The sequence below is a fragment of the Lactuca virosa genome, chromosome 3 (genome assembly GCF_052849685.1).
Source record: "Lactuca virosa cultivar CGN04683 chromosome 3, Lactuca_virosa_CGN04683_v6, whole genome shotgun sequence".
Lineage (NCBI taxonomy): Eukaryota > Viridiplantae > Streptophyta > Magnoliopsida > Asterales > Asteraceae > Lactuca > Lactuca virosa.
The window spans coordinates 86,784,433-86,807,154 of record NC_136428.1 but is presented as its reverse complement, the minus strand read 5'-3'; the positions used below and the strand labels follow the sequence as shown (position 1 = coordinate 86,807,154).

The following is a 22,722-nucleotide window of genomic DNA, read 5'->3' as shown; positions in this document are numbered from 1 at the left end:
GCTGAATTTTTGTAACCCAAGCATATGATAGAAATATCAGTTCGGAAAGTGTTCACACGATCCAAGTTGTATCCGGATCTCCAACGTAAACCCTACATTTTCCAACATTTGTGTGTATATTTATTATGTAGGTTTCATTTGGACACACAAATCTTTTGATCCATGTGTCTTCCTTGACCCGACATATTTAATGTCTTGATGCGTTTCATTTGGCTTACAACTTGTATTCGATGTTCAGATTTCTCTCAAAAACTCTCTCAATATTTTGGGGTTTTTATGTAGTTCATATGTTCAAGGGTTTGTATGATATTTTGTAATCTTATGAGAGCTTAGTGATATTGTATCAAATATTTTATTTGTAAACGTTGTGTATACAGTTCTGGTTCATTAATAATATGAATCGTTCAAGTTGGAAAAATCATCTTGTGTTTTTTTCATAGCATGTTTATGTAGTTAAAGGTTAAAACCATCACTTTAGGACCTACAACTTAAAATCCCCCTTTTAGGACCTACAATTGTTGTTCTCTGGAACCGTTAGGTTTTACGACAATGCCCTATGACCCCCTATGTTGTTACCCTCCAACAAGTCCATTGCAAGGGATGCTGCCCCTTCATGACCCCTTGACCCATCATATTGATGGGTTTCGAGCAATACATCAATCATATGGTGTACATGAAAACCCTAATAACTTTTGGATCTAGTTTGTCTAATGAACATGCAATTGAATATCCAAAGCTATAAACCCTAGATCTATCATATAAGAACTGAAATAAGGGTTTAGTAATTACCTTTGATTGTTATATAGTAATAACAATCAATTCCTTGCTTTGATTGGCTTCAGAAAACTTAGTGCCTCAAGTGTTGCACCTCTAATGGAGTCACAAACACCACTAAGCAATTTAATGAAGGAGAGAAGAAGAGAGGCTGCCCAAAATCGTCCAGAAACCCTAAGGGAATCATTCACCACGTTTTTGGGGCTTAGGGGCTCCTTAAATAGGTAGACTATTAGGGTTATCTAACAAGGAAACCCTAATTTGACTGCTTAAGCCCTAAGCAGCCCATGGACCCCTTCTGGAACATGCCTTGGACGATTTCTAATGGGCTTCCCCATAGAATTCGTCCAACCTATTATTCCAAGGTGATCCATAGTCCAATTGCAATTATCCTATAATTACAATTCCAGTCTCCTAAGTTTAATTAATCTCTTTTAGTCACAAAATTAATTCTTAATTAATTCTTGACTAATATTAAATAAACAATATGATTTCTCCTTTAATATATTATTCTTATAATATATTAATAAATCATAATTAAACCTTTCTCTCCTTAATTCATCCTACATATTGCTATGGTGAAGGCAACCCAAAAGGACCATGCTCATAATCGGGTCAAGTACATACAAAAATAGTTATGGACTTAGACACTAATCACACAGTCTCCCACTTGGATAAGTCTAATAACTATTTTGCATAACTTCATAACCTGATCAGCAATCGTAGCTTTCAAAAGCCGTTGTCAACTCTGATCTTATCAGATACGCGTGTCCTTTAGATAAGGGATCATATATTCCTCCATTCTCAAGATATCGTATAGACGCGAGACATGGATTTAAATCATTCTCTCTGTCTATGTATTGTTTCCCGACATCTGATTTATGACGACTGACAACAGACTACAATTGAACACATCAACTTAGTCCCGGCTTGGCCAAGCGCTTAGGGTGTCATCACTAAATCATCGAGGGGCCCACAGATATCGCTTTTATCCCACTTTGGGTAAAAGGAATGGATAAACTTCGACTCAAATGCTTGCTTGCACCTACTAATCGAATCACACACAACAATAAGTTTTATAACACCAAGTTACTGGTGCGTTTACTTATCATCAATGTGCAACCGACCAGCAAATAGCAACTCACACGTCTCGGTTTCAAGAATATACAATGTTATCGTCTCACTAATCACCCGTGATAAATCCATGAAGTGATTCAATTGAGCGTGGGTTTAATCCAATACTTTAATCTTATTAAAGCACTCATGAACTCTGCAACAAACTTGTGCCATGTCTAAACACTTTAGACAATCTACAGACAAATTCATGACAGTCTTGCTTCATACCTACTTCCAACGTATGACCGAATGTGGAGGTTTGAATAACCCAGTTATTCTGGAAGTCAAAACATGCAGAGTGAAACGCAATAATAATATTAATACTATATGGCCCCAAAACTTTTGAGCGTAAATAAAACACTTTTATTTAAACACCATATTGACTACTCATTATTCATTGCTTACTGTTTTAGAAAATCAAATTATTACTCGAATTATAACCACAATTGTCCCATGCTCCAAGCATGCACACTTTGGTTTCCTATGGTCCATACTTTGTAAAAATAGATCAATTGAAAAACTTTTCCAATGAAACTCATTTCACAATCCTTAATCCTTATCATTAGTGTAAGAATACAAGGTTCTTGCCACTATTAGAATATGTTAGATTCTAACATTTTATGCAACGACCCTTTCGTAAAGTCATAGCACAAAGGTCACCAGGACTTGGCTAATGAAATTACTAAGTTCTCTATCAGAAATTGTTACAAAACAATTCTATAGATGTGATGTCTCTCACTCAAAGTACATTCCTTTGAACATCCTTTTGCATAAAAGTTTCTAATCTACATAGATTCTTAATTTCCAACTCCCATTTATGGAAACATTTCCATATTTGCTATATGACAACTCATTCTAAATAGAATCTTATCAATTTATAATAATGTCAATATAGTCCATCCAGTACTATACTTCCAACTACTCACAAGCGACAAATCCTCAGTGAACCTCAGATCGTCCTTTGATAGTTGTTTAATTATTTTAGTCAAAACCGATTCTAGTTCCTTTTTCCCTCTTAATTCCCTAGGCATTTGGAAAATTTTAGAATGATCAAATATTATAGCATATGCAATCGATCCTATACCCGAAGCGTATTGGACACGATGCATAATGTCTCACATAAAGACGTGATACTTTATCAACCTTCTGCCATAATATTTTATGTGCCATGTTCCCACAATTCGAACTATGAAGAGGGATGCCGTAATCATAATCGAATTTTGAGAATGCACTATGTATCCTTGACTAAATTTATTAACATTTCTCGATCTAAGCTTTAGAATTTTGAAACGAAGTATAATATTCTCACCCTTAATTATAGCAAAACAACTTTTCAACCCTTGCAACTTTGCAAAGTGAATCTTTGTTTTCTATAATTAATATTGCTAACTTGCAATACTTACCATAATAATCATGCTCCCACTAACATGATGATTATTTTTCTTACCAGCATAACACTTATGCTCCCACTAGCTTTGACATGTATTCAGAAAACAATTGAACTTCTAGAAAACAATGCTTATTGAATTTCTCAAGTTCATATTTCTAACACTTAATGCTTTGATAAGCCTTTATCTAAGCTTTTTAAGCTCATACACCTTTGCCTTAGATAGCTCACATGTGTGTCCAAACAATTCAAAATTTATGTTACTAAGTCCCAAATGTGCAGACCAATTGCCAAATCTCACAATTCGAACTATGAAAAGGGATGCCGTAATCATAATCGAATTTGAGAATACAATTTTCACAATTTCTATCTTCTTAAAATCTCTCTTAGTGAAAGCATTTCCTCACAATCATTTTCATGAAGGAGGGAAACCTTATGTCACTTAGATTTTATGGTATATGTGTTCCTATCCATGTGAATTTGTCAAAACGAAAGTTTGCGACAAATCCAAAACCATATGGACTGAACTCGTTCAAACTCGATTCCTTGCCTCATGGTAGCACGAATTCCCACCATGTCTTCCAAGCAACTCACCCCTACATATCAATGTACTTTCCATTGATCAAGGTGCTTTATCTTTATGCATTCAAATGAGAACTCATAGAACTCACATATATATTTAGCTTAATTGGAATGGCACAGAAACAAAATAATGTCAACACGATAGGTTATAAACCTCAAGTCGTGCGCTAGTGATGATTAACTAGGTTTACTCTTGATTTGTTCTTGAAACTTTTCAAGACCATTAAAACTCCTACTGACCTCTTGACATATATGATTCTCTTGTCAAGAAACATTTCTTGACAAACAAATATTCAAGAGTTAGTGTAGCCTTTTTGTCAAATTTAACACTTCACACAGTTGGTCCTGGTTGGTCTTTGTCTTATCCAAGACATCACAACTTACCAATTTCAAATGTGCAAGAATAAGAAAACTTTTCCAAATTCCACATTTGACGAGTGTTATAAACCTACTTAAGACTTGTCACTCAAGTCACAATCTTGGAGTATGACTCTTAAGACTTGATATTGGAACGAAGTATGATTGACTTCTTGATTTAACCATTTCTACAATTCTTGATTCCTCTTCTTAGACATGCAATTGCACTAAGACTCACTTAGAGGACCAGTTAAGAAATAGTTCTTAATCATTAAGACCTATCATAAAACACAATAAAAGTTATTCTCCCTTCTTCTTAGAATAGAGAAACTTTTATCTTTCTGCCAACTTGATTCTTCTTATTCGTTCTGCTATTGATTGAAACTCTTTCAATCAACTCAGAATTATACTTAATCTTATAAATATAACCATATTTACTAAACTTTAGTAAATCATGACGAATATCTTTATCACTCTTGTGGGGAACTTGATCAACGCACAACCTAGCGTACTCGATCTCCTAGTCAATCTCTTGACACTTTGTCAAAGAATTAGTCTAATTTCCAAATATGAAGTTTCTCATTCATCACGCAACCAAGTTGTATGATTCCAAGTTTCTGTCCAATTGAAACTTGGGCGATGAGAAACTCTTCCTATTTGGTAAACTTTTGACATCACCACAAAAAGCAAAAACTAAGAATCATATCCAATTCAACATTGATAAATTTAGAAATACACAAACATCCATTTTCACACATGCCATTGTAAGGATAAATAAATAAATAAAATTCAAAATTTATTTTATTGCGGAAAAACTTGTCCTTACAATGCAATTCAAATGAAAACTATGCTATTACATATTTCTTATCAATCTATCCTAACTCTAGAGTAGCAGCTCAAAAATCTGATCTTCGAATCCATGCGATCGAAATCCATTTCTTCATGATCAGATTCAGCACGCTTCTTCCTTAAGCTTCCTCTCTTTTCTTCGATCCTGCAAAACTTAAAAATGTAATCTCATCACATCACATATTAAGAATCAAAGAATATGAACTTATAGAGTTAGTTAATGGATTTTACCTGAAGTAGAGCCATACATCTTGACTCTCCCATCTCTTAGATCTCTCAGGTAAACAGGGCAGCTTCGTCTCCAATGCCCCTTCTCTTGGTAATAGAATCAAATGGACTCTTTTGGAATTGCACAAGGAACTATCTCAGAATTTACCTTTTGTGGATTTCCAATGTCACCATTTTCAATGTCCATTGAAGTTTGGGAGTTCGATTTATCAGAAAAATTTGCTTGATCAGCACGCCAAATCATTGCTGATTCAGCTGCTATAAGCAAATAGGTCAAATCAATGAGGGTCACGCCATGGTCCATCATATAGTACTCTCTAACGAAATCACTATATGATTCAGGAAGCGACTGAAGAACCCAGTCAACAACCAACTCACCTGAAATCTCGACACCCAACATCCTTAACCTGTCAATGTGCGACTTTATCTCCAAGACGTGTGCACACACAGGTTTCCCATCTTCGTGTTTACTTGCAAATAGGGCTTGAGTGAGCTTGAAATTTTCAAGCCTTTGAACTTGTGGGTTAGGGAGAATAATTGGAGGAGGTGGAGGAAGTGAAGCATGACTCTCATTTCCTTGATCGTATCGTGGAACGTCATCTTCATTTGGAAAGCTTGTTCCAAGGGACTTGGGAAGACCATTGTAAGATTTAGACATCTACAAAATGGGAGAAAATTCAAGTTAGTTGATAAGAATCCTTGATGTAACACCCAAACGAAACATCAAGGCTAGGATCCAACACAATACTCTACAACCTAGAAGAGGGATGTCGTAATCTAGTTGCAGAATATTTGAAGGTAGGTAAATGACGATTTACCAATTTCCACCATGAAAAACGAAAAGGTTTAAGTTTTAAATGAATTGAAACTCCTAGATCTTTTGAGATTCATTGAACTTTTCAATGGCATGTTCAATCTCGATTATGCCCTTCTATTTGTGACTGGGATGTCGAGGATCACAAACAAGGTGTGAATAATCATACGAATCTACGTGGTGCACTCGATGCTACTACCACCTAATTAATGTACCGGTTAACCACACACGCTTCATTGATCTATGATAAACATCGAGCCACCCTTCACTACCAATGTCAATCCCAAATTAGTGTGTCGGTTAACCACACACGCTCCACTAACGTTTAACAAGGGTACGAAGTGTAATTCCATGGATTAGCATACAATTTCACATTTTGCCTAAAGTAACTATGATTTGGGAATTTGTAAAAGCATTTAGTTACTTTGCACTTCATTATACTTATAATGGAAGGTTTCGTCCTATCCTACCCGTTCGGCTAACGACCCTCCACTAGTCAAGAGTGCGGTGGGTAAGAGTGGATACCCAATCAATCGCCATTTTATAGGCAATTTCCTTAAACACCCCTTATAGACCAGCTTCATGAATGAGGCCTACTAACGGTAAGACTGACTGTTTACTCATACATATATAATATTAGACTTTTAATGTTACATATAGTATAAGGGTGTATTTTATACTTTTAAAATACTAGGTGGTCTAATTTAATAAATTATACTTTTAATTTAGTTAAATGTAAACCAAAACTTTATGGAATTATTAACTCTCTTTCAATTATACACTTTAATTAATTAATAAAACCATAAGGGTGTAATTTGAATTTTTTCAAAATACGAGGGTTTTAGAATTTAACATTTCAAGATTAATCTTTTAATCAACTTTTAAATTCCAAAACTTGAGGGCAAGTTTTGAACTTTTCAAAACATTAGGGTTTAGAATTTAAATATTTCGAAAATTAACTTTTAATCAAAATTTAAATTCCAAAACTTGAGGACAAGTTTTGAAACCTTTCAAAACAATAGGGTTTAACTATTCAAATTTCAAAAACAAAACTTTTAAGTTCAAATTTAAACTATAAAACCTAAAGGGAAAAATTGAAACCTTTTCAAACTTACTAGGTCAAATATTTACTAATAATAATCCTATATTATCCATATTTAACCAAATCCATCAATTTTGACAAGGATAATCATTCCAAACATAAAAAAAATCGATTTTAGGCAATAAAAACGAGTTTTGGCAATTATCCTCAACAAAATCTGGTGGAAAAATCGAAAAATCCGGCAACAGATCCTTGGACTAGTCGAGTCCACACTGGAACTCGTCGAGTAGGACCTACTCGGCGAGTCTGGCAGTCAGAACCCAGAAAATTCGATTTTTCAAGCAATTTTTCGATCAAATAAGCATCAATTCATTAGCAAATAGCCTAAGGCTCTGATACCACTGATGGGTTTCGAGCAATACATCAATCCTATGGTGTACATGCAAACCCTAATAGCTTTTGGATCTAGTTTGTCTAATGAACATGCAATTGAATATCCAAAGCTATAAACCCTAGATCTATCATATAAGAACTGAAATAAGGGTTTAGTAATTACCTTTGATTGTTATATAGTAATAACAATCAATTCCTTGCTTTGATTGGCTTCAGAAAGTTTAGTGCCTCAAATGTTGCACCTCTAATGGAGTCACAAACACCACTAAGCAATTGAATGAAGGAGAGAAGAAGAGAGGCTGCCCAAAATCGTCCAGAAACCCTAAGGGAATCATTCACCACATTTTTGGGGCTTAGGGGCTCCTTAAATAGGTAGACTATTAGGGTTATCTAACAAGGAAACCCTAATTTGACTGCTTAAGCCCTAAGCAGCCCATTGACCCCTTCTGGAACATGCCTTGGACGATTTCTAATGGGCTTCCCCATAGAATTCGTTCAACCTATTATTCCAAGGTGATCCATAGTCCAATTGCAATTATCCTATAATTACAATTCCAGTCCCCTAAGTTTAATTAATCTCTTTTAGTCACAAAATTAATTCTTAATTAATTCTTGACTAATATTAAATAAACAATATGATTTCTCCTTTAATATATTATTCTTATAATATATTAATAAATCATAATTAAACCTTTCTCTCCTTAATTCATCCTACATATTGCTATGGTGAAGGCAACCCAAAAGGACCATGCTCATAATCGGGTCAAGTACATACCAAAATAGTTATGGACTTAGACACTAATCCAACACATATGTGGTGTCCAAGATCAAAGTAGACCACAAGAGTGTGCATTTTGCACCTCATGTCTCGTAATTAAGCGTAATTCAAATTCTTTCGGTACTCATGTAATTTTCAATCAACTAATGTGTTTGATTATACTAAAATCACGGATAAGAGTAAATTTACTTTTACTTTGTGAGATGTTGTTAATGACCTAAACTCATGAATACCTAGGGGTGGCAATTATTGACACGACACGACAAAAATACACGACACGAAACGAAATTGGGATGAAACTGAAATCTGAATTCGTGTCCGTGTCGTGTTCGTGTTAAGTGTAAAAAACACGATGTCGTGTCGTGTTCGTGTTTAAAATTCGACACGAAATTGATACGATTTAACATTTATTTGTCGTGTTTTTCGTGTTATGTATAATTAAATATTAATTAAATAAACTAATTTTTTTTATTATGTTATCTTTATCGTGTCGTGTTATGTTTGTCGTTTTTTAATCGGTTCGTTTTCGTGTTAGTTAAAAAAAACATGACATCGTGTCGTGTCGTGTTCGTGTTACATAAAACTTTGTCATGTTGTGTCGTGTCAGACAAAAACACGACACGATGACCCGATTTGCCACTGCTATGAATACCATTGTTTGGTGAAATTCTATCTCATATTTGAGTGGATAGTATTTCCCCAACCATACTCATAATCGACAATTCATTAAAAAAAGTCCATTGCCTCAACAAAGATCGCCTACCTAATAATGTGAATTTCATGGCCATTGCCTAAAGTCAAGCTCCAATATTAGACAATCTTCATGTGCATCAACTCTTTTTGTCCTTTACACAACAAACAGAAGATAGGTTAACGGTGTCCTTATGACCCCTACAAACTAGAGAATCAAACCATTTTTTATTGATTTATCGAATAATACACATTTTCTAAAGTAAGTAATGTCAAATGATACGAGTAACCCTAACAAACCTACGAACAAATATATAGTAATTTATTAATATTTTTAAGCACTCAAATAGAACACTTTTAATGACGTTTTTATGTATCAAAATAGAACCAATCTTGTATCCCCATATATTTCCTAACAATATACTCATGTTACAAATTCAAAAGTTTTACACTGCCCTATAAATGTAAAATAATTCTCGAAAGGAAAACCCAAAGTACAAATACCCAGATTATGAAAATCTCAAAAGGGTATTGGGTTCAGCATCATCGACATAGGTCATGTCATGCATTGCACAGTAATTTACACCTTTACCCTTGAAAAAGGTCAATATATATGACATCACAACACAACTTTATTTACACTTTTACCCCCCGCTCCGGTTTTTTTTCCTGTTAGCCAGCTCATTTCATTTCTGCCGATAACCATAAATTTTCCAAATCCTGAGTAGTGTACAACTTTTAATGCATATATTACATGTTGTAACAGTAGGTGATATGATTTTGGAAAATCTTTGATCTGGCAACATTAATTACCTTCATCATCCCACTGAAAACAGACGCAAAATACACGCACTCGCAAAAAACCCTTTTGCTTTCTATCTCCCACATCCAACCCTTTTCGACATTTTCTCTGCCAGATCTTGGAGATGCGTCCTTGTTGAATCGCTGTCCTCTGTTCTTCTCTTCTTCTGGGTCTTTCTCTCTCTAGACACATTTGCATTTTTCATAGTGTAGTAATTTTCTGGATACTCATAGGAGTACTAGGTAATATTGCAAGAATTGGTTGTAAGATACCCATTTGGATTCTGTCTGATTCTTGTTGATTTTTTACTGACATTCGGTTTGATTCGTATCGTAAAAGATAAAAGGTGTGTTTTGTGTTGGTGGGATAACCAAGAAGGAGAGAGAGGGAGAGATGGCGGATGGTGTGAAAGCAGCGGTGGTGGACGATGGTTCTACGATGTTTAGCGAGGTGGAGGTGAGAGAGATGTCTGGGTTCAAGCGTGGCGGCGATGATCACGTGGAAGTCACGTGCGGGTGCACTAGCCACTGCTACGGCGACGCCGTCGGCACTCTTAGGGTGTTCGCTAGCGGCGATCTCGAAATCCGATGCGATTGTACCCCTGGTTGTCAAGAAGGTCTCGCTTTTATTATCGGTTTTCTTTTGTTTCTTTCAACCCATTTGCATGTGAAAGTGACTGTGTGTGTTGTTTAATGGAGCTGGTGAATACTAAAAATTCAATATTTAGCAAAATGTATCAAGAATAGGTCACTGATTCACTGTAGTTTATCATACTCATCCATGAACTTTTGGCCCATTTTTAGTTCAAAACTTCAAACACATTAAGTGTTCTTAACATCTATCTCTACTTACCATTCTATTTTATGTTTGTCTAGTGGTGTTTCGTTATAAATTTTGGGAAATTTTCTTACATTTTGTGAGTTCTTTCTTAAGGTTGATGTGAGGTAACATGGTCTTTGTTATGTGAGGTTGAGAAGAAGGGTTCTTTTTGTTCAATTTTTTAGATTTGGTTTTAAGTGCATTTTCTGTGATTCACCTTACACTATATATCTTCATTCTTCACATGACCACATCAAAGTTATTGTTTTCTCTTTTTAATTTTGTATAATATGCCTTCACCCAAGCAAGGCTCCACACTTTTTAAGTTAATCTGATTAGAGAATTCTTGATTATTGTCATTTCATTTAGTTATCCGTTCATAACGATATTTGTGCATCTAGTTGTAGTAAAATAATCTTCTTTCTTTATACAAATATTGTTTTTTCTTCTCTTTTTACTAATTTTTATTCACAAATCTCAAGATTTCATGGTTTAAACAGTAAGATATGTATGATTGTTGTTTATGTTGCAGACAAGCTGACACCAGCTGCATTTGAGAAACATTCGGGTAGGGAAACTGCGAGAAAATGGAAGAACAACATTTGGGTGATTGTTGATGGAGAGAAGGTGCCATTGTCAAAGACTTCACTCCTCAAGTATTACAACAAAGCGTTGACCAAAACAGTCAACAAATCCCAAACTGGTCAACGAGTTTGTCACCGAGATGAGTTTCTTAAATGCACACAATGCAATAAACTCCGCCGATTTCATCTCCGGACAAAAGCAGAATGTCGGGCATACCATGATGCTTTTATCAACAACAATAACTGGAAGTGCTCCGATATGCCATTTGACAAGTATATATGCCTCTTTTATCATCATCATCCTCACTACTCCTATATCCTCGTTTAATTTTTCACCATTTTTATCTGTGTTGCAGAATAACATGTGATGATGAAGAGGAAAGAGCAAGCCGAAGAGTGTACAGAGGGTGTTTGGTGTCGTCAACATGCAGAGGTTGTACATCCTGCGTTTGTTTTGGTTGTGTTACTTGTCGTTTTTCTGACTGCTGTTGTCAGACGTGCATTGACTTCACAAGCAATGCAAAAGCTTAACGTAGGTGTCCTTCTGGAACATATCATCATTTTTAATCATTCAGTCTCATTGCATTGAGATCTTGGTCGTTGACATTAATTACTATCCCTTCGTTTTTAGCATGAGACTTAAATTTTGCATTTCGGCAAATCCCTCTAATTAATGTCGTTTAATGTTATTCACTTTGAAATCCAAAATTGAGATGTTCACTTTTTGTTGCACTTCGATTAATAGCCAATAACTATTTGTGTTCTTGTTGCAAGTTATCTAATAATACTTGCTAAAATGCAATACAAACATTAAGCTATATGTCCGAATAAGTGATGTTATTCATGGTGAGGAAAAACATATGAATTTATTAAAAATGCTTGCACTTAACATATGGTTGTTTAAAATAAGCCTTCTATTCGAAGTCAAACCACAAAAATGGTAAAAATATGGCTAAATTGCACATATAGTTCTTATGTTATGTTAACAATTTATTAACAATTATGATTTTTTTTCCCTGATGCGGTCGACATTAACAAATTGCCAGTTGGTGGTAGATGGATGTAAAATAATTGGTTTGCCTCCGCTATAATTCAAATTTCCACATTCGAACAAATAGAAATTTGGAATATGAGCACTCAAAAATAAGTATTTGTTTTAATACTTTATTACATTGGAAACCCTCTTTTATTCTACAACCATGCGTGCGTATACTCGTCTGTATACTCGTCTGTTGCATTTGATTAAATTAATATGACTAAGAAAAATTATAGACTATATATGAACCTATTAATTTTGGATATAATTTTAATAGGAAATTAATTATCACTTGATCATCATAATGAATATTATCTAACAATAATAATATTTAAATCACAAACTTCGAACAAAAAACATAATCACATGTTCAACACAATAATATAATCAATATAAACAAAATATTTAATAATATCTATGAATTATTATAGTAAAAGGAAAACATCTTGATGAAGATACAAATGTCATATGTAAATATCGTATTATTATGAATTCATTTTTAATGAATCCGATGTAAAAAAATATATATATATATTTCAAATGATAGATTTGTCTTCTAAATGCATCTTAAGATAAATAAATCATAAACCATATAGAATATATATAAAAAACCTGTTTCATATTATCTTCAAACAATATATACAAAATCCAAAAACTTTAAAAAGCGAAAAATAGTAGAAGTTTTAATATTTATAATTAATGATCATGTTATGCGTCCTACTATATAAGTTATATAGAAGAATATATATATATATATATATATATATATATATATATATATATATATATATATATATATATATATATATATAAAAGTTATATAAAACAAATTAGGACATATGTTAAAAAAGGATTTTTTAATCAACAACACATTTTTAGACATGATTTTATTGTCAACAAAATTTTCAAATAAGAGGTTTAATCTATAACATGTGTTTTTACACGTGTAAATTTTGATATTCTTTATACATATTGTGAATTTAATGATGTGAAAACATGGTTGGTTTTATAATATATATATATATATATATATATATATATATATATATATATATATATATATATATATATATATATATATATATATATATTTGAGATAAACCATATTTTGTATGACGGGTTTTAAAAAAATGACAAGTTTTTTATATATGACTTATTTAAAATAAAAATTCTTAAAATAAGACTTTGATTTATTAAAACAAATAGTCAAAAGTTCATCTAAACTAAAACAATATAGAGAATATAAAGCATCGAAAAAATTTACATAAGATTTGAGACATGTTTTTTATGTTTGAAATATTAATGTAGTATCTATTTATCTAGTGAGTAATCATACTATATATTTAACAGACATATTATCGTATATTTCTTTTATATAGTTACACGTTACACTAAAATCAAATTTTATTAATAGCATAAAAATTAAAAGGTAACATACATTGTAGAAAACAATCAACTTTTGATATGAAAATACAAATAACTAAGATTATTGTTTCACCTAATGTTCTAACAAGTGTAAGTTTTAAGAAAAAAAATATGGAGGACTTTGAGTCGATCTGCAAATATATATTTGCATCTTCTAAATGTATATCTTTTTCTTCATCGTTCAATATGCATACATGCACCACAATATAGAGTTTTGAGTATTCTCAAATCATTCTCCATCTTATCCACCAAATTCTAACGATCTCCACTACACATGTGAACTATTTATATCTTAACCAATTAAATATAATAATTATAGAGAAATAATTATATGATCGAATGAATTAATTTGTTCATTAATGGATATGCCTTATATAGGCTATTTACAACATATTATACAACTGGAAGAGAGCGATTCTGTAGGCACAAATATAGAATCTAATTGACTATACATTTGAATATACAAAGTGAATTATAAACGTGTTGTATCAGCTCCTTGGATCGGATCTTCAGATTGCTCATAGGCTGATGTATTGGGCTGCTGTTGATGTTGTTTAATGGGCACGGACTGTATATCCTTAATACGCCCCCGCAAGATGGAGGATCCATCGGAGACTCCAATCTTGGATCTGTTTCGCAGGAATGGAGCACGAGTGAGTGGCTTAGTTAACATATCCGCTAGTTGATCTTGAGAGTTGACATGAAAAACCTTGAGAAGACCAGAAGAGATTTGTTCCCTAACAAAATGGTAATCCAAAGCAATGTGTTTCATTCTGGAGTGATAAACAGGGTTTGCACACAAATAAGTAGCACCAGTGTTGTCGCAAAATAATGTAGGAGTAGTTGTAGGCGTGATACCCAGTTCCTGTAGTAAATTCTTTAACCATATGAGTTCAGCAGTGGCATTGGCAAGAGCTTTGTACTCGGCCTCCGTTGATGAGCGAGAAACTGATTTTTATTTTGTTGACTTCCATGAGACAATGTTAGTACCCAAATAAAGTAAGTAAGCAGTTGTTGATCTACCTGCACTGTGAACACCTCCCCAATCAGAATCAGAAAATACCGAGAGAGTGAGAGACAAGTTTCGACTGAGAACAAGACCGTGGTGAATGGTGCCTTTAAGATAACGCAGAAGACGCTTGAGTGCTTTCCAATGAGTTTGACGGGGATTATGCATGAACTGGGAAATTTTATTGATAGCAAAGGAGATATCAGGACGTGTGAATGCAAGATATTGAAGAGACCCTACAAGTTTACGATACGGAGTAGCATCTACGATGGGGGACTGATCAATGATGGATAAAGGTTCAGTGACACTAAGGGGAGTGGTGACTTCCTTAGCACCTTCCATGTGAAACTGAGTAAGGATGTCTTGTATATGTCGGTGTTGAGAGAGAAACAAATCAGTGGGTGTAGGAATAACTTCGACACCAAGGAAGTGATGTAATGCACCAAGATCTTTTAGAGAGAACTTTGCGCTTAGAGAAGTGATAAAGTGATCGAGAAAGTGGGAATGGTTACCGGTGAGTACTATATCATCTACGTAGACCATGAAGTAGCAAGTGATTGATTTATTTTGGTAAATGAACAGTGACGCATCAGCTAACGATTTTTTAAACCCAAACTGAATTAAGAAAGTGGTAAGTTCGATGTACCAAGCCCGTGGGGCTTGTTTTAAGCCATAGATGGATTTCTTGAGTTTGCAAATATGAGTAGGGTATTGGGGATCAGTGTAGCCAGGTGGTTGTGTCATGAATACTTCTTCATGAAGTGTACCATGAAGAAATGCATTGTTAACATCTAATTGTCTTAACGGCCAATTGTTGGAAAGAGCAATGGATAAAACAGTGCGTATAGTAACAGGTTTAGTGATCGGGATGAAATTATCAAAATAATCCTTGCCATATTGCTGTAAGAAACCTTTGGCTACGAGACGGACTTTGTATTTAGAGATGGAGCCATCCGGATTGCGTTTTATTCGAAAAACCCATTTGCAGCCTATGGGTGTGTGAGTGGAGGCAGGAACTAGTTCCCAAGTATTGTTTTGAATGAGTGCATTAAACTCGGAGTCCATTGCAGATCTCCATTTCGGGTCTTTGGAAGCTTGATTATGGGTAGTAGGTTCGAGGGCTGTAGGTATTGGATGTAGGGTGGTAGTATTTATGAGGTTGTTGTTGAAGTATTTTGAGTTCCGTTTTCGGTTTCGTTGTGGGTAAGGTGTGACAGATACAATAGGCGGATCAATATTTGATGAGGAGGTGGTTGGTTGCTGTGTAGGAGACTGAGGTGCGGTGTGTATGGGTGAGGGTGGGGGCTGTTGGGATGGGGCAGTGGGTGGAATTATCTTAGGAGATGCAGCTGCTGGTTCAATATCTGGAAGGGTTCTAGTTGTTGGTGGCGGGAAAAGTGGTGGTGAGATAGCCGAGGCAAGGGTAAAGGTAGTTGGGGCTGTATGTGATGGTGAGCAAAGGGAATCAGTTGTGGGTAAAGTTGTTTTTGAATCAATGTGATAGGGGTAAGTATGCTCAATGAACTCAACATGTCTTGAGTGATATAGTTTGTGGGTTGTAGGATCATAGCATTTGTAGGCCGACTTAGATGTAGAATAACCAAGGAAAATGCATTTTGTGGATCGTGGGTGTAGTTTAGAGGGTGAGTAAGGTCGCAGCCATGGATAGCATAGGCATCCAAATGGTTTGATTTTGGTATAGGATGGGGCTGCATTGTGAATTTTTTCATAGGGTGATTGGTAGTTGAGTAAGGGAGTAGGCAAACGATTTATGAGGTGAGCTGCTGTTTGAAACGCATGACTCCAAAAATGAAGTGGGAGATTGGCATGGTGTAAAAGAGAGAGCACAGTTTCAACTATGTGGCGATGGCGTCTTTCGGCAATCCCATTTTGTTCAGGGGTGTGTGGTGGGGTGGTGAAGTGAGAAATACCGTGTTGTTGCAGGTAAGAGGAGAGCTTGATAAACTCGCCCCCGTTGTCAGTAAATAAGGAGACAATGGGTGTTTGATAATATTTTTCGGTTAAGGTTTTGAACTGGGGAAACAGAATGGAAACATCCGACTTCTTTTTCATTGGGTACAACCAAATATAGCGAGAAAAATAGTCAACAAAGGTAGCATAATATGCATAGCCATCATTTGAAAGTTGTACAGGTCCGCACACATCTGAATAGATAAGTTGAAGGGGTTTTGAAACTTTGAAGGAATTATCACCAAAAGGCAATTTATGGCTTTTATTGATAGAACAAGAATGACAATGGAAAGAAACATTAGAAAATTTATTACAGCTGGATCCTAAACGACTAAGAAGATACTTGAAAACTTTAGTAGATGGATGCCCAAACTTGTGATGCAAGGAGCTTGTGATGCCCAAACTCTTGGAAGACTACGAAGTGACTGGATAGATGTATAATAGACATCATGAATGTTCACTCCCCGCGTGAGTATGATGCCCGTTCGAAGATCCTTAACAAGGAAGAAGTGTGGAAAGAATTCCACATAAACATTGTTAGATTTGCACAATTTAGCAACAGAAATAAGATTATTGCGGAGTTTTGGAACATATAAAATATCATGCTAGTTTAGAGGTTTAGAAGTAGTAGGAAGAGCAGATTAACCAATGTGAGAAATAGAAAGACTTTTACCATTGCCTAACACAATCTCATCGGGACCTCCGTATTCTGAGATGGTGTGAAACGATGCAGGTGTGGAGGCTACATGATGTGAAGCGCCAGTGTCAAACATCCAAGGTGGGGTTGAGAAAGTTGGTCCAGCAGTAGTGGTATTCACGAGTGGACTTGCTGAATTGGAAATAGTGATGTTGTTTTCCCTGAGAAAACGGGCTAGCTTCCTGCAGTCTTTGGTTTCATGACCTGGGATATTGCAATATTGACAATAGCTTGAATTTCGATTACCTTTTGAGTAAGAATTACCACCACTGTATTGACTGGATGGACGAGAGAAATGAGCCCCTGTGGTTTGATTTTGATTGTTGTTGAATCGCTGTGAGTAGCGATTATCATTGCTGGATTTGTTGGAGTAGCGATTTGTGAACTTCTGTGTATTGTTGACAGTTGCGATAACAAGGGAGGCAGAAGTGTCTTTTAGGGTACGCTCATGGTCAGGTAATTTTTCAAATAGATCTGGATAGGTAATAGCAGTATCACGAAATTTGAGGGCAGCTGTGATATTGTTGTAGTCATCTCCTAATTGGCTTAGTATATGGACCACTAAGTCCTCTTCATCGACTGGACTTTGAGCTAGGGCTAAGTCATCGGCTATGTTTTTCATATCATGGAGGAATTCAGTGATAGATCTTGTACCTTTAGGGTTGTTGGCTAGCCGAGACTTTAGTAAGATAATTCTTGAGCGGGAAACACTAGCATAACTTTCAGTAAGACGTTTGAAGGCTTGTTAGGATGTGTGTGTCACACCCCCAAACCGGAACGACGGAAACGTTCGGGGGTGATTGACGTCATGCGTAGTATCACAACAATTGTATCATAGCAAGCATAGTAAACACAACCAGACATTGAATACATATGTGAAAAAGGTTTACATTGATTAATACATAGTTTTATTCATATCAAAAGTAAAATAGAAAGACGCGACTCTAACGCTTCGTCTTCTCCGAACTCCTGGAAGTACCTGTTTACTAATTCCCTGAGAATACAAGCAGTTTTGAAAGAATATGAGCATAAAGCTGATGAGTTCATAAGCATTTAGTTTTAGTGAGAAAATGTTCTTTGAATCCATTTGAAAAGTGTTCTTCAAGAAAATCCTGTATTTTCTTATGAAAAGCGGTCTTGAAAGAGTGTCTATTAGTAGAAAATAAACCATCAGTTTTAGAAAACATGTTATCCGTCCTAGAGGTAGAGATGCCAGTTTAGAAGTCCTTGATTACTATCAGCATATATAAAAGTAGTTTTATTACTTAAAATAAAACAAATGAAGAATAGAGTCCGTAAACAAAGTTAGTTTATACTTATTTGCGAGTCGTATAACCATACTTGATATGACCGAGAGACCTTTATAACGTTCTTCAGGCGTTAAGCTAAATGACATTTGTTCGCCACAGGCGTGCCCGCCTAACTGTAGCTAGCAGTTCTGGTGTGGGATTGTCAGTCCCGAATAGATCTATTCACAAATGTCACGCTCTCCCTCCAGGAGACTCTGGTTATACTGAGATAGCATTTATCACTATACACCTAAGGGTACAGTATTGAAGTAGAGCCTCACAATTCTGTATAATCTAGTTTACTAGCGAGAAACAGTATAAAACAATGATTATCCTTGAATAATGGTACTTTATACTCCTGAGAAAATATATAACATAAACTAAATCTGCCATAGTTTTTATATATTCATTTATGAAATCTGATTAAGTAGAGATGCCTAGAGGGTTATCCCAAACTATACCCGTTATAGTTTATTAGAGTTGCTTTAGAGTTGCTTTGTAAAAACCTTTCTGAAAACTATGGAGTTAAATTTCCAAAATAGTGGTTTCCCTTATGCTCAACATATTACAAAAAGAGATAGAATATCCGAATATGTTATTAAATGTGGAAATCATTGAACTGCATTAATAAGTTTAAAACTTAATAAAACACTTTGAATTTGGATTGTATTCCCCCCTGAAAACAATAAAACACGGAAAATGTAGAGGTATGAACTCACCTCGGGCGATTTGAATGAAAGATCGATACGGAATGCTGGATGTTCAAGTGAAGCCTTGAACACGATTTGATCCTAATTAACATGTAATGACACATAAAGGAGTCAAATGAAGGTATTTCATCACTAATCATGATGGAGAACCACTCTAGGAACTTGGGACTACTTGCACTAAGTGTTAGAACCTTAAAGGATTGCATCAGGGGAGTGTATGGCCACCTTAAAGGTGTGTACGGCCATGGGTGTGCGGCCCAATGGGGTGTGCGGCCGTACACTCATGATGGAAGGTGTTCTTGGGGTGTTTCAAGGTCCATACTTGTAATCCATGAAGTGTCCTAGGTCTATTCTCCATTGTAGTGCAAGTTAGGGGTCCTAGAAGTGTGTTTGTGGTCCTAAGATGAGTGTGTGGTCGCACACTTAGGTGTGTGGTCACACACTTGGGTGTGCTGCCGCACAAGTGTGTGTACGGTCGTACACAGGTGTGTGCGGTCGTACACCCCACACAAAGATGTCCAAAAATGCCATTTCCAAGGTGTAGCAAGGCTATGGTCATGTCTAACTCGAAGATGGAAGTCAAACTCTCACTTTGGAGGGTGTTTTAAGAGTGTGCGGCCAACCTTATGAAGGTGTGCGGCCGCACTCCTTCAAAGGATGAAGAACATGATGAAACTTGATGAATCAAGGCTTAGATGAAGTGGTTCTTCAAGTACAACAAGCTAAGGGATGGATTACTCACGCTTTTGAAGCCTTCGGAGGGTTTGCGGTTGAAGAGTCTTGAGAGAAAAGGTGTTGTGTGCTGCCAGGATGTTAAAGGAATGAAAGGAAAGGGGTCTACCCTTTATATAGGGTGGGTGTGCTGCCTAGAAGGGAGTGTGCTGCCAGGAGGTGTGTGTGCGGCCGCACACCCATGTGTACGGCCGTACACTCCCTCTAAGGGTGTGTATGGCCCTGTCTTGACAGTATACTACTTGCTGACTCATTCCTAAACTCAACCTTGGTCATACTCAAGCTTAGGATCACTTAAACGAACCCTCAAACAGTGTAAGGAGTCAACAAAACACGTTTAACTTTGATTGAATTGACTAAGTGCGTGATGTTGGAGTTTCTGGGTTGTCACATCATCCCCCCCGTTAGAGGGAATTTCGTCCCGAAATTCAAGAATAAAGATGTAACTCACGGACTTGGGAATGATGGGGGTACCTCTGTTTCCTTGTATTCTTGTGTTCTTAAATGAATTCAAGTTCCCGGTTGGCATTCCAGCGAACCTTCACTATCGGGATGCGATGTTATTTTGTTCGCTTGACTTCTCGATCCGTGAGCTCGGATGATTCTCTCATCAAGTGTAGACTCTCGTCTAACTCGAGGTTGTTGAGGGGAAATCGTAGGTGTCTCAATGGACGGACACTCGTTTTGGTTCGACACAAGGAAGGTGGGATGGACTTTGTTGAGTTCTCGGGGTAACTGGAGTTTGTATGCTTACGGGACTGATCCTAGCAAGGATCTTGGACGGTCCAACGTATCTTGATTTTAGCTTTCAATGCTTCCCGAAGCATATTATGCCTTCCAAGGATAAGACTTGCAAAATTGCACGTCCCCCAATCTGGAACTTCAAGGGTTTTTGTCTCTCATCGGTCGTAGCCCTTTCGTACGATCTTTTATGCCATCTCTCGGATGATCTCAGGACTCGTGAGAGTGTTTTCGGGGACTTGACTCTTGTCTATTTGCGTGTCGCCCATATCAGCCCAGCACATAGGGGATCTGTACTTACGAATATAGAGGGCTTCGACCAGTGCAACCTTGATACTGGGGAGGTCACCGTCATTGCAAGAAAGTTCAATTAAGGGTAGATGAGTGTCCCAGGACGTATTTCCAATTGTTCGGATAGTTCCCTTACTTTGTCCTTCTCTTTGTGGATGATACTCTTCGTATGAATACTTTCGGGTTTCGAAGAGACATGAATTTTTCGAAGTTCGCATCTAGTTGTCGTCACGAGCGACGGGAGTTTCGCGATCGAACGATTTAAGACAAAAGGGTTTGGTATAACATAGACTCAGTCGAGCTAGACAGGATGGTGTCGTAGAATCGCGCGTTAAGTTAATCTGGGAGGATCGTTTTGCTAACACATTGGTGTCCTAGATGAATGTCTCGGGAGTTTCCTGTGTTTGATTTGAACTTGGTGGGTACTACTAATACGAGGGTCCGGATGTTTTGAAACTATGAACTCTTGATGGATTGGTTCCTACTAGATCCCTCTATGATCGTTTGGTGTACACAAGCCATGTATAAACACAACTGACTCCAATGTATACACTAGGCTACCGTAATTTACCCATTAGGGCATCAACTTTTAAAAGTAAGTTGTGATTTAATTTAGACGGGAAAGAAATCACGATTATGAATAATTATTGAGGTTTTCGAAAACATACCAATAAACAACGGTTTCTTTGATGCTTCCTCATTCCCTGAGGTTAGACTTCTCCCGTATCCTCATTGTTCTTCCCTGTTGGGCAGTCTCTTTTGAAATGTTCCATTTCTCCACATGTGCAGCACACTTGAACTATGCTAGCATCGGTAGTGGAAGTGATCTGTTGAGTCGGGGTCTTCGTGAAGCGAGCTTCCTTGCCGTCCTTAGCCCTTGGACAACTTCTTTCGAAATGTCCTACATTACCACAAAGGTAACAGGTTGGACTAGCCCCAACATTGGTATTTAGAGTGACGAACTTGACTAGGGTCCTGCAGCTGCGGGACGTGTGCCTCTTCCTGTTGCATCTGGTGCAATGCAGCACTCGACAGACTCCATGATGATGGTAGTTGCATTTGCTGCAGTGCGGGAGATTTCCACAGTAGGGTATGGTTGGTGTTGGAACAGCAGGGATGACTGGGGTACTGGCTGTCCCAATTCGTTGTCTCTCAGTAGGTCCTTGGGTTGAACAACTTCCTTCGAACTTTCGTTTCAGGATGTTAGGTTGGTGATCAGGTGTGTCCTTTCTAGTAGGCACTTGTTGTTGAGATCGGTTAACACCCAGATTCGGATTGCCATTAACACTTCCACCCGCATTTGTGTTGTTGGCGTTAAGAACAGCTAGGGCAGCTGCTACGGCTGCTGTGACAGTAGCTTGGAACGTAGCTGAGTCCATCTGAAGGACTGGTGTCTTACTGGTGGGTTGGGTACGTTCTTTCGGAGGCATGATTCTGCTATATGACAAGAAAAGAAGCTTGTGAGCAACAATGGTTGCCTCTGGATATATCCCAAATGTTTATCTATGCATTGAGATTTTTCCCCGTTTTGTTATTCGACTTTCATTGATTCGACTCTCATCCCCATGATGTGGTCTTAGCAAAGAATAGAAAAGATTTGAGCACA

At 36.6% G+C, this 22,722-nt stretch overlaps 1 protein-coding gene across 2 annotated transcripts; it reads left to right on the top strand.

Moving 5' to 3' along the window:
• Positions 1-9,799: 9,799 nt before the first annotated feature.
• Positions 9,800-11,947, top strand: LOC145166134 (protein ULTRAPETALA 1-like). 2 transcript variants are annotated; one of them, XM_079085067.1, is made up of 4 exons: positions 9,800-10,054; positions 10,152-10,428; positions 11,164-11,488; positions 11,572-11,947. In XM_079085067.1, exons 2-4 carry the CDS (start codon positions 10,206-10,208, stop codon positions 11,744-11,746), a joined length of 723 nt encoding a protein of 240 aa, XP_078941193.1. In that variant the 5' UTR covers positions 9,800-10,054; positions 10,152-10,205; the 3' UTR covers positions 11,747-11,947. The 2 variants fall into 2 exon arrangements, with proteins under 2 accessions (XP_078941193.1, XP_078941192.1); XM_079085066.1 differs by having other exon boundaries at positions 9,802-10,428.
• Positions 11,948-22,722: the final 10,775 nt, after the last annotated feature.

Bases quoted from the DNA above. Each gene is read 5' to 3' on its own strand.
- LOC145166134 (XM_079085067.1), top strand. From the start codon at position 10,206: ATGGCGGATGGTGTGAAAGCAGCGGTGGTGGACGATGGTTCTACGATG. The intron at 10,429-11,163 runs GTCTCGCTTTTA...TTTATGTTGCAG, and splicing joins TACCCCTGGTTGTCAAGAAG to ACAAGCTGACACCAGCTGCA. The intron at 11,489-11,571 runs GTATATATGCCT...TCTGTGTTGCAG, and splicing joins TCCGATATGCCATTTGACAA to AATAACATGTGATGATGAAG.